General features: G+C 39.6%; 1 protein-coding gene across 1 annotated transcript; it reads right to left on the minus strand.

Moving 5' to 3' along the window:
- Nucleotides 1-555: 555 nt before the first annotated feature.
- On the minus strand, nt 556-12,312 carry LOC145456032 (oxygen-dependent choline dehydrogenase-like; the record flags this gene model as incomplete). Its single annotated transcript, XM_080334063.1, is given in 11 exon segments — nt 556-792; nt 853-972; nt 5,006-5,021; nt 5,080-5,224; nt 5,334-5,391; nt 7,066-7,181; nt 8,716-8,811; nt 8,872-9,057; nt 9,060-9,084; nt 11,767-11,887; nt 11,955-12,312. Coding segments are annotated over 11 exon segments (1,377 nt in total), but the record flags the coding sequence as incomplete, so codon positions are not given.
- Nucleotides 12,313-12,724: the final 412 nt, after the last annotated feature.

Consider the following 12,724-nt stretch of genomic DNA (forward strand, 5'->3'; position numbering starts at 1 on the left):
CGTACGCCTGATAGATGTTTTGCATAAGACGCCGATGCATTCTATATATATCATTTTCGTTTATGTAAATCAACTGAGAATGTGGTAGAGATCTTTGCTCGTTCACATTAAATTTAGTATACTGCAGCCAGTTATTAACTTTAACATGAATGCATTCCAAACCGAGCAACCTATATTATTCAATCAATCAATCGACAGATTTTATTTTCATCTGCCCAAGACACACACAGAATGTACAATGCGATATACAAGACACGCAATGCGATGTTATATATATGAAATTATCGAATTTGACTAGTGACGTTTACGTGTGCTACTAACTGGTTCCGTATAAAGAATATAGTTCGCTTTCGAGGCGTGGAAACAGCACGAGGGTGACTTGTCTAATCCCCGAGCTTATCAAGTGATCCACCCGAAAAGTTCTATGTAGTTCGGCAGACGGAAAAATCAAACAATTTGTGACTCAACATACTGGTATGGTTCCATTTGATAGAGATATTGGCTAAATACTCAGCAATCTTCCCGAGACCATTTCAGCAATGAAGAGTTTCAATATTATAACATTCGAAGGATGATTGTATTCGTTATTACGTATAGTCGGTGATCGTATATTTTCAAACTATAAATAATAGCCGCATTAGGTCGGCTTATATTGATTAATTCCGCCATTTCCGTCGGATCTCATCGGAAGCTTTTCCCCCAATCATATAACAGGGACCTTGGATGCTCGTAGTCGTAACATGTGGCATGATTGACGCATCCGCGACTCGCAAGTTTTCAACTCCGTAGACTCTGCATAGAATGTTCTCTTCTCAATGTCACAGAAGAATCAACATATTGCAGGGAACGTACCGAAGCTTCGAATCAACAACAGCAAACTTGTCCACAGAGTTACCCATCCTGGCAGTGCCGCAGGCCTGCGCCAGAGAAGGACCGCTATACCTTACGACGCAGCGATAATAGTTCTCAGATCTATACAAGAAGACATAATGGCAATGTTAAACTACCAAGATTAGTTGGATTTCCAAAGGACGTATATTACAAACATGAACGATCGCTGTGTACATCTGCAGCCGCGGGTAAAGTAGGCATCGTTGGTACTCGAGTATCACGTAAAAGTAACGATCTTCAAGATATGTCAAAACTTCTTCACGGGGAAGTAGAAAATGAAGGTATGGAAATTTATCAAGTATGCCTAGTTAATAAGGTAAATTTGACCATGGAGTCGTATGTATAATTGTAACTATATGGTTACATCTAAAACGAATGGTTGTTCAAAGCACTATGTTTGAAACATGTTTTAAACAGTGTTTCACACAAAGGCCTTTTTGAAAGAAAAAAAAACATACGACCCGCGGGCAGGATCCGGCCAGCGAAGAGATTTCGCCCGGACGGTTTTCTGTCTTATATGATAATGTGACCCGCGGCTACAGTGTGCCGAGATCCCCGATACTTGCTTGCTATACGTCAAAGTTTAGTGACTGCGCACTTCGCAGCGTGCGAGGATAGAGCCTACGCGTAAGTTCTTCGAAGCGGAAAGACTTGCATTATCGGCATTTACGATGTAGTCAACCCTAATATCGTTTGTGGTAATCACGTTGTTTGTCGACTACAATGGTCTTTTACACCAGGCCGATATTTCTTATTTTTGATTCCGCAGCCGCCAACTTGTAGCATGGCACACTTCTAGGCTTTTGTAAGACACCGCTTATGCCAGGGGTTGCCAACTCAAAACGAGTCGCGGGCCACTTTCCAAATGTCATAGAAGCTGCGGTCCGCACGAATTCAATATCGAGATAAATTAGGTCACACAGTTTAACAACGACGCTATCTCGTCACCTACTCAACCCTAATGAATTGATATCTTGGTAAATTGTGGGTACAGGGCTTATCGAACGCCTTGAAATCTTAATAAGAGTTTCCACCGTGGCGGAGCCTGTATGACAATGTTGTTCTCAATCCACATTGCCTTCGTCATTATCGCCGAGAAATAGCTTTGAAGTGACACATGTCGTTAAAATACATTCATTAAATAGGATTTACACCTTGTATATGTGGATAAATGGGCGATTCAGTAATCCGGCCCGCCAAGTACCTAATTTTCCTATATCCGGTCCGCCGACTGGAGAAGTTGCCCGCCCCTGAATTATACTATAATTGTGGAAATAGTTTCCAAAAAACATGTTGTATGAGCCAATCAACAATTACCAACCGATATAGCCTATCGAAGTATACGATATGGAAGGGTTGGAACCCTCAATTTAGTCGGTTCAACAGCTATAGTACATAGATGCTTCGTCAAAGGAGCTATATATTTATCCGATATTCTCAATTGTTCATGTAAATCCACTATGGCGTCACAATTGAATATACCTGACGTCAAGTCTTTTAAAAACAACATCCAAAACATGTTTTAAACAAGGGCCTTGTATTAAACATGTTGGTTTAAATTGATTTTTGTTTTAGATGCAACCCTACTTCTAACAGTTGAGATGATGTGAAAACGTTTGGAATTACAGGGCACATCTTCGCCACTGATATAAAATGTTTAATAAAATTACAAATATTGGATGTGATTTTCGGAAATAAATTCAATTACCGTTGCAAAATGGTTATTTCCCCCTCAGTTTATATGAAAAAACTATGCCAAAGTCGTAGAATTATGTCACTACCAACCACCTCTGTCTGCAGGATATCCGAAACTGAAAGACCACTAGTTATCATCACAAAGCAAATCTCGTAATTTTACAAATTTACAAACATATGTGTAATGGATGATAATAGATTCGTTAAATATGCGCGGATGCATGAGGTTTCACGTCCAATAGAACTATGGATTCTGAAATTAAGCTATATTTATTTCAGATATCATTCGGATCGTATCTATGGCTGGGTATAGCGATTCTAGTAATCAACCCAAGTTACACGTTCCTTGTCACTCAGAGTAATTTCATCAATGAGAACATAGTTTCGATACATTATTCCCAACATCGCTTGGTCGTATAACAACAGCCTGATTTCTGTCAGCAGTCTAAACATGTTACATATTGCTACTTTCTGTACAGCGCGCCTGTTCGGTCGTTCAACAATTCAGTGTGAAGTCTGAAAGACCAGCACCAGTGTCTGAAGGCGCTACAAAATGTTTGTGATCAAAAACTGCCAACTTCTCTTTTGTGTGGCAGTTGCTTACTCCCGGTCGAAAGGGTACAAAGGCAGGGGAGATGTGGTGAGACCGGTGAGACACTCAGACTGAAAATACTTGAAAAATTCTCTATGTTGATCCCATGATTACACTCCGTGAATTCGTTGACTACCGCGTGCTGGCAGAATCTTACCACACATACAAATACCTTTAAATAACCTACGCGAGTTATGGGTCTGTGACGGATGTTTTCTGTTTTGGGGGTATAAAATATATTTCTATCGACGTATAATTTTTTTCTTTGCAACCCTCAACACGAACAAACCAGCAATCATTTTTAATCTGAAGTGTAGGCGCTGTATCAGGCTATATATGACGAAACATATTTTGTTAATTCAATATCGTCCTTGAGAGAACTTTTTTCATTTCAATTACAAAATTTATAGCGTTGGGTTGGTGATAACATAGCCAAATCAAAACAAAAGAGTTTAGGGTTACCATACGTCCTTCTTTAGGAGGATTTGTCCTCCTCTTTTAGGTTCTTGAAAATGTCCTTCAAGGACGCCTAAGTGTCATGCTTTTTGAGATTTTGTCCTCTTTTTGGATAATTTGGTTAAATATAGGGAAAAATCCGACTGAGATACAGTAAATCAGCACTGAACTAACGCCCCGGGGCTATTTCGGAAGCTGAGCCGGAGAGATGACCTATTTTTAGTCAACCGACCACGAACTGGGAAATATTTACGATTTTTTGTAGATATTCCTCCGGTATTCTAAGTTTCAATTTTTTTAAGTGTCCTTCTTTCCCGATTACAAAATATGGTAACCCTACAAAGGTTAGACTATAACTAATCATGCTACAACAGAAGCACGACTACATGCAGAGAGGCTGTATTTCAAAACGACATGTGGTATTTTATCGCCATAACGAGGTTGTTGGAAGTCAAAATGTCAAAATTTATACGGTCATTATGTATGTATCCTTCAAAGTGTAAGTTTGAGCCTAAATCGAAACGTCATTTTCTGCCAACATACGGGTCAATATCTATTCTAAGGTGGCGACAAAACATTGTTCTTTGACTTGCTGTAGGTTAGATTATAGTACACAGCAAGGTGGTGTGCCTTTGGAATTTGGATCCACCCGGTTGGGACCGATGATTCGTTCGAACAACAAATTTTTGAACGTTCGTAACTGTCTCTTGAAAATGTGGATATTCATGAATACATCCGCGGTAGGTATAGACTATAGAGCTTGGATCAAAGTGTTGAGCCAGCAAAAGATCTGCTGTTATCGACTGAACATTTGGGGGACAGAGATCATTTTGTAATTTTTGATTCATCGGTCGGTACCACATCTCCCCTACATATCCGAACTTTCCAAGTCATTCATTCATACTGATATGACTTTGTTACGACCGGGGGAGGAACGCTCTACTCGACTTCGAATCTGGCACTCGATTCGCAATTGAATCACCTAGGCACTCGATATTGCCCATCCCTAATCGGTAGCTCAATTAAAACGACGGAGAATTTCTAAGATGTCGGGACTCCGTAGTTTTCAATTCTCCTCTGCGATAATCTCGCAACTGGTTTTTGCGATGTTAGTAGATGACTAGCGATCACACACACACACACACACACACACACACACATACACACACACACACACACACAGACACACACACATACACACACACACACACACACACACACACACACACAAACACACACACACACACACAGACCCGGGCTCCTCTCCAATGCAGGCTTCGTGGCGTCGGACATCAGCGCCAACTCAACTCAACTCATTTCACACAACATACATATTTTCGTGCTAATTCGAGCGGCGAGCATAAACCGTACATTACACCTAATATGACTGCATCACAGAAAAACGAATGTAAATACAAAACGTATTAAGAAATCGAAATGCTAACCATCGATGTGCAGTTTAATGTCTTCTTCATTAGAATAGTAATTCGGGTCGATTGATAGATGGACCGTTGGATCCTTCGATTTCAGCTCCAGCTTTCCTCTAGACTTCGGGTGTGAGAGGATCGTCATGATAGTCAACTCTACAGTCTGAAGACCAATATGCTGATCGAGTGTAATTGTAGAATTTTCATTCAGCTTTGATCACGCTCTAGAAGCTCGTCGAGCTGACATATAATCAGCTTCGAATTCAACTTACATTATCGGGACGAGAGGCCCAGGCGGCGTACTCGACTATTCTTGGATAGAACTCCTGTCTGGAAATATCAGTGTAAATATATTGAAGCAGTTAAGATGGAAGCTCCCATATGGCATGACGAAGCTTTAGACTTAATTCTGGATTGCGGCGCATTAGTCCAGTTGCCTTACTGTAGATTGTGTTGTTTGCACGCCACTATGTCCCGATTTCGATTACTTTGAGATCGACGTAACACTATTATTTATTAGAGAAATTAGTCAGCCGACAGGACATAGCGAAATTCGACTTGAATGTTGTTACGTAGGTCATTTGAGAGGAATAGAGGCGGCGCAATGGCGGCAGTTAAGGATCAAATCAGATCTGTAATCTACTTTTTCAAATTAGTTTCGTAATTCATCCACAATGGATTCGAAATACTCGTTTGTTCAAAGATGCAGTGCGGAAGGATGATCTTCTATTACTATAATGCTGTTGTATAATAGGTACAGAGGTGGTCAGTAACGAAGTACTTCTACTTTTTCGAAGTACTCAAGTAGTTTTCCTCTACTTCTGGTACTTACTCAAGTAGATCTGAATTTCGCTACTTCTACTTCTTAATATTTGGTGATCTACTTACTTACTTTTCACTATTTTCAGTTTGTCAAGTAGAAGTAGTTCAATCTTCCAATCAGGAAGATAGCCTGAGGAATTTCGGAGCTGTTTTCACGGAGTATTAACATTTAATTTTCATAAAAGTTCAGTAAAGCACAGAATTTTCGTCGCGCTTCGCGCGCAGTGGATAGGACAGGTAAGGACGTAGTTTATTTTTGTACTTGATGTTTTTTTGCGGCATATACACCGACTCATGATACACATTCACACGATATGCGCATATGCATACCGTGAGTGCATGATGTGCAATGTGCAATGTGCTACACCATATGGCATTTTTACGGTCCACCATATTTTTTATTAACGTTTACTATTAGCGCAAAGTGTTTACACCGTATCCTATACAACTTCTCCTTATTGCTCTTCGACTAAACTACGGGCCTTATAATATGGGGAATGGCGCTATATCATGCTATTTTCTAATAGTGATGTTCCAGAAAACAGAGGATTAGTATCGCGTTTCCTTATCAATACTATCATTTTCATCCCATGATGCGGACGAATGCTTATGCTATCGAAAATTGGATACCTACGAGTATGCATCAATATGAATCAAACTCGTCACCCATCACATAGCTCAATTTGTACCTTTTTATAATCCATCCAATCAGAATCGTTTTCACAACTACTTACTTACTTGAGTACTTTTAAAGTTAGTCAATTCTACTTCTACTTCAAGTAGTTTTGAGTTGATTATGAAAGAAGTACTTCTACTTGTACTTGAGTAGATTGTTTCGTCGCTACTTCTACTTCTACTTGAGTAGCTTTCTTGGCTACTTTGACCACCTCTGAATATGTATGCTTTACTATACCAGTTCAATGGTGGCCTGAGACTGCGATGTGATACTTCTTGACGTCACATACAACCGTGAAATGACATTCACGTGATCACCTACGTAACAAGAAATTTAGCTATATAGGTGATTATTATCGCCCGAGTTGCACATCATTAAATAGCCTGAAGGCTGTTGTAATCGGTGTGCGACCAATGTGTCACGCTTGTACAAAATGTCAATCAATCAGTTATTCTGAAGTGAAAATTACAATGCAATGAGGGAGAAGATAAAGTAATAAAATTAACCTGTCGATCTCGGGTATGTCGTACACACTATTATTTCTCGCCCAAAATACAACAGTATCAGATGCTATGTCCCCTTTCGCATTCACGAGGTAGTCTGTTTCCTGGTTGCTGTCGTCCTAGAAGTTATATGAGTTAAATGTTAAAAACTCAACTGCAAATGTTTGCATGTAACTGAAATATTATTCACAGTGAAAATCGTAAGCGCACATTCAGTCCGTGTAACAACCTTCCTGCTCAAGACAAATGAGAAAATATAGGTATATTTATTAAACTTTAATCTGGTATTACTACAGCACAGCGCATGAAGAGGTTAGATTACAGAATCTATTAGTTGAATAGTTGCTGGCGAGGACGATGTTTTACATGTAGGCAGCACCGAAACTGCCGCACCCCAAACCCCCCAATTGGGGGGGGGGCGAGCTCGAAGGGGCCCCAAAATTATTTCGTGAATTAGCATAAATCATAGAGTATTTTTTGAAAATGTATGCAATTTTTTCAGAAGTTCGGTCTATAACCCTATGGGGGGCCCAAGACCAAAGTTTTTTTTTTTTGGGGGGGGGGGGGGGGGGCTGACGAAGTGCTGTTACGGCCCTGCATGTAGGCCTATATAATTGGAAATGACGACGACAACGACAGAACCTAATCTGAGTTACATTTGTATGCCTATCAGTGCAATTATACCTTAGTTGTTTGGTGTATTCAAAGAAAACACAAGAATACCAAATTATTTTCGACGAGGGCCACATTAGCCAATAAGCTGATTACAACGGGCCTACTATTGCAAGGCAGTGGCTCTCAAACGAGGGGGCGCGCGCCCCGCTTGATGGGCGTGAAATCATCTGAAGGGGCGCGAAGCTGACTAAGAGAAATGATGTTTCTAGAACTATCAATGAGTTGAATTTGTGTGGCAATTATCATAAATAAATTATATTTTGAATATCATAATTGTGCCATACACGTAGCCTACCATCCATAAACCGGTGCTAGATTTTGACTGATGCCGGACCTAGCACAGATCAAAAGACGTGTAATAATTAAGATTAACTGTTGAATGAGTTTAGCAGTCAGCTTGTACTGTAATGGCATGTCTTCCAAGCATCTGCACAGAGTGTGTAGAGCGGACACTCTTAGGAAGCGCATTTAATTGCAGCCCTGAAGTACACAATTGAATTATTCTCTTTCCGAACATCTGCGACCCGTGCAGAAAATTGTTTTCCTTGTTAAAAAGTGCCAAGTTTTAATGACACGCGACCCATGCCATTGGCTTTTAATTTACTTTTGAGCTAAGCTCAAGTGGTTTTATAGCAGGGTTTAGACACCCAAATGGCTAACATATCTATATTTTACGACCTACCCTTGTACATGATTATTTTTGACAAATAACACACAACTGAAATTTTCTTCGCGTTCGGCACGATTTACCCCAAATTTATATTTGTTACTCCATGTATAGTCCGAATTTCATATTTGAAAATTCCTCTCAACAGTCAAAACCTACCATGCCAACAAACTATGCGTTTGGATTGCGAACATTCTATAGTGGCTCTTTTTAATATTTTTTGATATGACGATCAAGGAGAAATTTTTTACTATCATCAAGGGGGGCGTGTCGGAAAAAGTTTGAGAACCACTGGTATAAAGGAAACTAACCGCTGGAAATGAGGCATTGGTAGTCAGAGTGGTGTAGACGAACAATTGATCTTGCAGATTCGAACCGACACCCGGTAAATCACTTACAACAGGGATCTGAATTATTGAATAAGAATCAATAGAATATAAACGTTGCGCTCATACTTCACATTGTACATTGAACTTATTCAATTGCTCCTTGGGGCCGATACCAGACAGCATAAGTAGATGTGGAGTCCCGAAGACTCCACCGCTTAATATAATTTCTCTTTTAGCTTGTGCGATATATTCTTTCCCGTTCCTCCGGTATTGAACGCCGTAAGCCTTTCCCTTGCTATTTATCAAAATTTTCGTAGCCAGCGCCTCGTTAGAACGTGAAGTCTATTTTTTCTGTGAATAAAAAAAAATCAGTGTGTGAGTATGTTAGATAGTGGTTGTTGGTCTTCATTGTTGTGCGCTATCATTCCTGGTGCGGTAAAGATTGGCAAAACAACAAGTGTCAAAAGAGCGACAAAATATTCAATAACCTGATAATTCTCGCGTTTTTTCACAACCCATATCTGGCTTTTTCGAGCATCGGCTGTGTTTCAACTCCATATTCGTTGTCATTTGGCCGTTTCCAAATTCCATAATGGCTTGGTAACATTATAATGTCATCCAATGCCGGTACTCTAATTCACCATTGCCGATGGATTTTAATATTATAGTGACTACTAAACCGCTTCAATGTGGTGTGATGTTGAGATTTACGTCACAGAACGTCATGTTCATTGCGAAATTCAGTGGCATCATTTTCTTGAGCTTTACCACCAGTATCGCTAATATAATTTTGTCGTGTTGCAACAACATAGATCTGCATGTAATCAGATTTTCAGAAGTTATGTATCAGCCAATACAAGCCTCAAACACACAGCAAGATATTTGAGGATGTGGAATTGATTAAAGATTGTGATGTTGATGTTGTCACCCATATTGTAGGCTGCATCTATTTGACGTTTCAACAAGACATTACCTCGAAAGACCAGACAAAAACTGCTTCAGCTTGAGTGGGCTTGACGAAGAGTCGGGTCATACTTCCACTTCTAATTTAGCTCGGGATTGTCGTGGTTGACTGGGTTGTTGGATTTCATAGATAACATCGAGGTCCAGCTAAATCCACCGCATAGCTGGTTGGTATGCAAATCAAAGACAATAGAACCATAATAAAACTAGTTTTATAGCATGTGTTTAAACCACTCCTTTAGATTTTGAGCAATACTTGATGAAAGATGCAGTAAAAAGCTGCATGAATAATAGACAAAAGTTGCAATTTAAAACTCCTACAATATCATACTACTTAAATTATGAGTAATTAAGAAGGTGCCGGAAGCCGTCACAAAGATGTATGAGTTGCGAAAACTAGTCCTGTGGTTACATTGATGAATTTTGAAAATAAAAACGAAAAGCGATCTTTTTACTTTCAATTCTCTCTTCAAATGCACGTGGGTCTAGGCCCACCGAATCAATAATTTACACGAAGGGGTCCGCGACAACGAAAAGGCTGGGAACCACTGTGGCATAGCCAAATATAACCTTCATCCCTAACTATGACAAATTCGTTAGGCTACTAAAATACCATTATATAGCCATTATTTCGCTATTGCGTACGATTTGTGTGAGTTGGAAACAAATTGATGCCTGGGATAAACATTCTTGAATATCTTTATGTTATATGTATACCGTGCCGGCAATAATAAACCATTACATCGAAAATCCGCATCAGCTCGTAGCTTTATTGTTCACGAAAGAAGAATCGCATCAGCATAACGCTTCTGGTAGTTTATAAACTACTGTTTGGCAACACTTTGCTGCAATGCCATCGCTCTGTGTGTCTTCTGCTGCTTTACAGCTTCATGAATAGTAAAGTCTCTGAAATCGCACAATATAGCTCATTTTCATGAAATTTCGACGGCTTTCTGATTCCAATCATAAATTAGAATGGTTCCAAAGAAGGTGCATGCAAATGGAATAAAAACATCATGTGCTGACTTTGTTAGAGAAGCTATAGGGATCGTGATTACGGTAGCCAGAGTTATCTCGATCTTAATACAAACATTATTACATTTCAAAGTGTCAGCAACCATATTGCCACATGAAATGATTACAAAGAGTAAGTCAGACTGAAGAAGTAAAGAAGACTTCGTCAAAAACAAGAAAAGCCTTTGAAGCGTGAAGTAGTATAATATCCATCAATAACCGCATTTTAATTAAAAAACAAGAATTATGATCTTCTGTTCGTTTCAACTAGGAAACCCGTCATCGACTCCAGGAACTTGAGTTTCTATATCGTGTTGCAACTGTGCCCCTTGGTACTCTCTTGGTACCCCCAAAATCTCTCGCTACACTGCTACAGTATAATCACAGAACCTCCCTTATCTAACAATAAAGTCGAGGCATTATGTTTTCTTCCATTTATACCTTCTTTGGGACCGTTTTAATTTTTGATTGGATTATGAAAGCCGTCGGAATTTTGTGAAAATGAGCAAATTTTGTGATTTCAGAGATTCCAGTAATGGGTAGCCAGGCAGTTACTTATAACTTGTACTATAAGCATTGTATCAGCGTGATGCTTCTGTCGGGAACAATATGCTATACTAGCCTATGCAGATTTTGGATGTAAAGTTTTTGTTCTGCCGACTCAATGTAAAGAATTTTTGCCGGCACCGTATATAATCTACTTTTCGACCAACCGAAATGAACTAAATGCAGTGTTTTGACTAATTCGGATTTATGTATATTATGTTGCGGCTGGGCAACAGAGTCAGCTCCTAAATGAGCAGAAAAGTTTGTCAATGCGCAAAACAATGCAAATATAAAAGCTTCTTTCCTCTGGCAATTACAAATAGCGCTCTTGGTACACGTCATTTTACTATTAAAGGAAGGTATTTCGCATGTTAGCCTACCTACGATGACAGAATGCGATAAGAAAGTGCGATTGTTTATACACGAATAGAATTAGGTCAACGAAGTTCTACCTTGACTGAAATTTCGGAAGATATTTACTATCGCGAATTTAGTCACGATAAAATGTACCTTTCGGGAAAGACAGATCGTAAATACGCTGACGCTGATGTCTCGCGCAGACCACGATCCACCGTCTTGATAGAAAAACCGGCAACTTCGACGTCTTCGGAGTGACTTGTAAATTGAACTTCTACGATGACGGCAAGAAATAGGAGAATAGAAAAGCGTAAACTATACATTCTGTTTCTGTGTCCTACCATGTTCTCTGAATATATTTTTCATGAACAAGGCGAACGGAGTTTCGATGATGTTTCCTCTAGCAGTCAAAGCCAAAAAACCGTCCTTTCCAAATGATTCTGGAGCATCTCCTCCCCTGATCCTCTCTAACTTTTGAAAGTATTTTAGTACATCGGCGTAGCCCCAATTTTCGGCACCGTTCTTCTCCCACGAGTCGTAATCGTGACGACTTCCTCTATTGTAGTTCATGTAGTTGAGTGAACTTGTCCCGCCTAGAACTTTTCCGCGCAGGTATGGAGGCGCATGTAAAGAAAACAGGATACCATATATATTGCATGGGGATATATTTTCTACGGCAACCAATAAAAAGGATTCAGAAAGAATGAATGTAATTTACTCTCATTTCGCGAATTCCTTATTTACTTAATTACGCAGAGAAAGGCGCCAAAGCTAACTAGGGAGATGTCGACCGTCATTTTCTGATGTTGAGAAGCAACCCATCACTTATCTATGGCGAAATACAAAACATAAGGAAGGCAACAACACAAAATTTATTCTATATATTTAAGGAAATCGCATTTGACCAATTGCGTTTCTACCATTAATAACTTATCCTTTTGCAATTTATATTGCTGATTGATTGGCGACTCGGAGGCTTTAGGGGTGAGGCCATGGCTGTAATAATTTTGTATTGCTGACTAGTGACTTCGCAAGGTCGAGATCCTGATTTACTGGAATTTATTGCAATATGTCAGCAACGACTTACTTCTATTTTTCGGAGTAGGCTTAC

The sequence above is a fragment of the Botryllus schlosseri genome, chromosome 14 (assembly GCF_051294905.1).
Source record: "Botryllus schlosseri isolate E-star chromosome 14, Bs_hap1, whole genome shotgun sequence".
Taxonomy (NCBI): domain Eukaryota; kingdom Metazoa; phylum Chordata; class Ascidiacea; order Stolidobranchia; family Styelidae; genus Botryllus; species Botryllus schlosseri.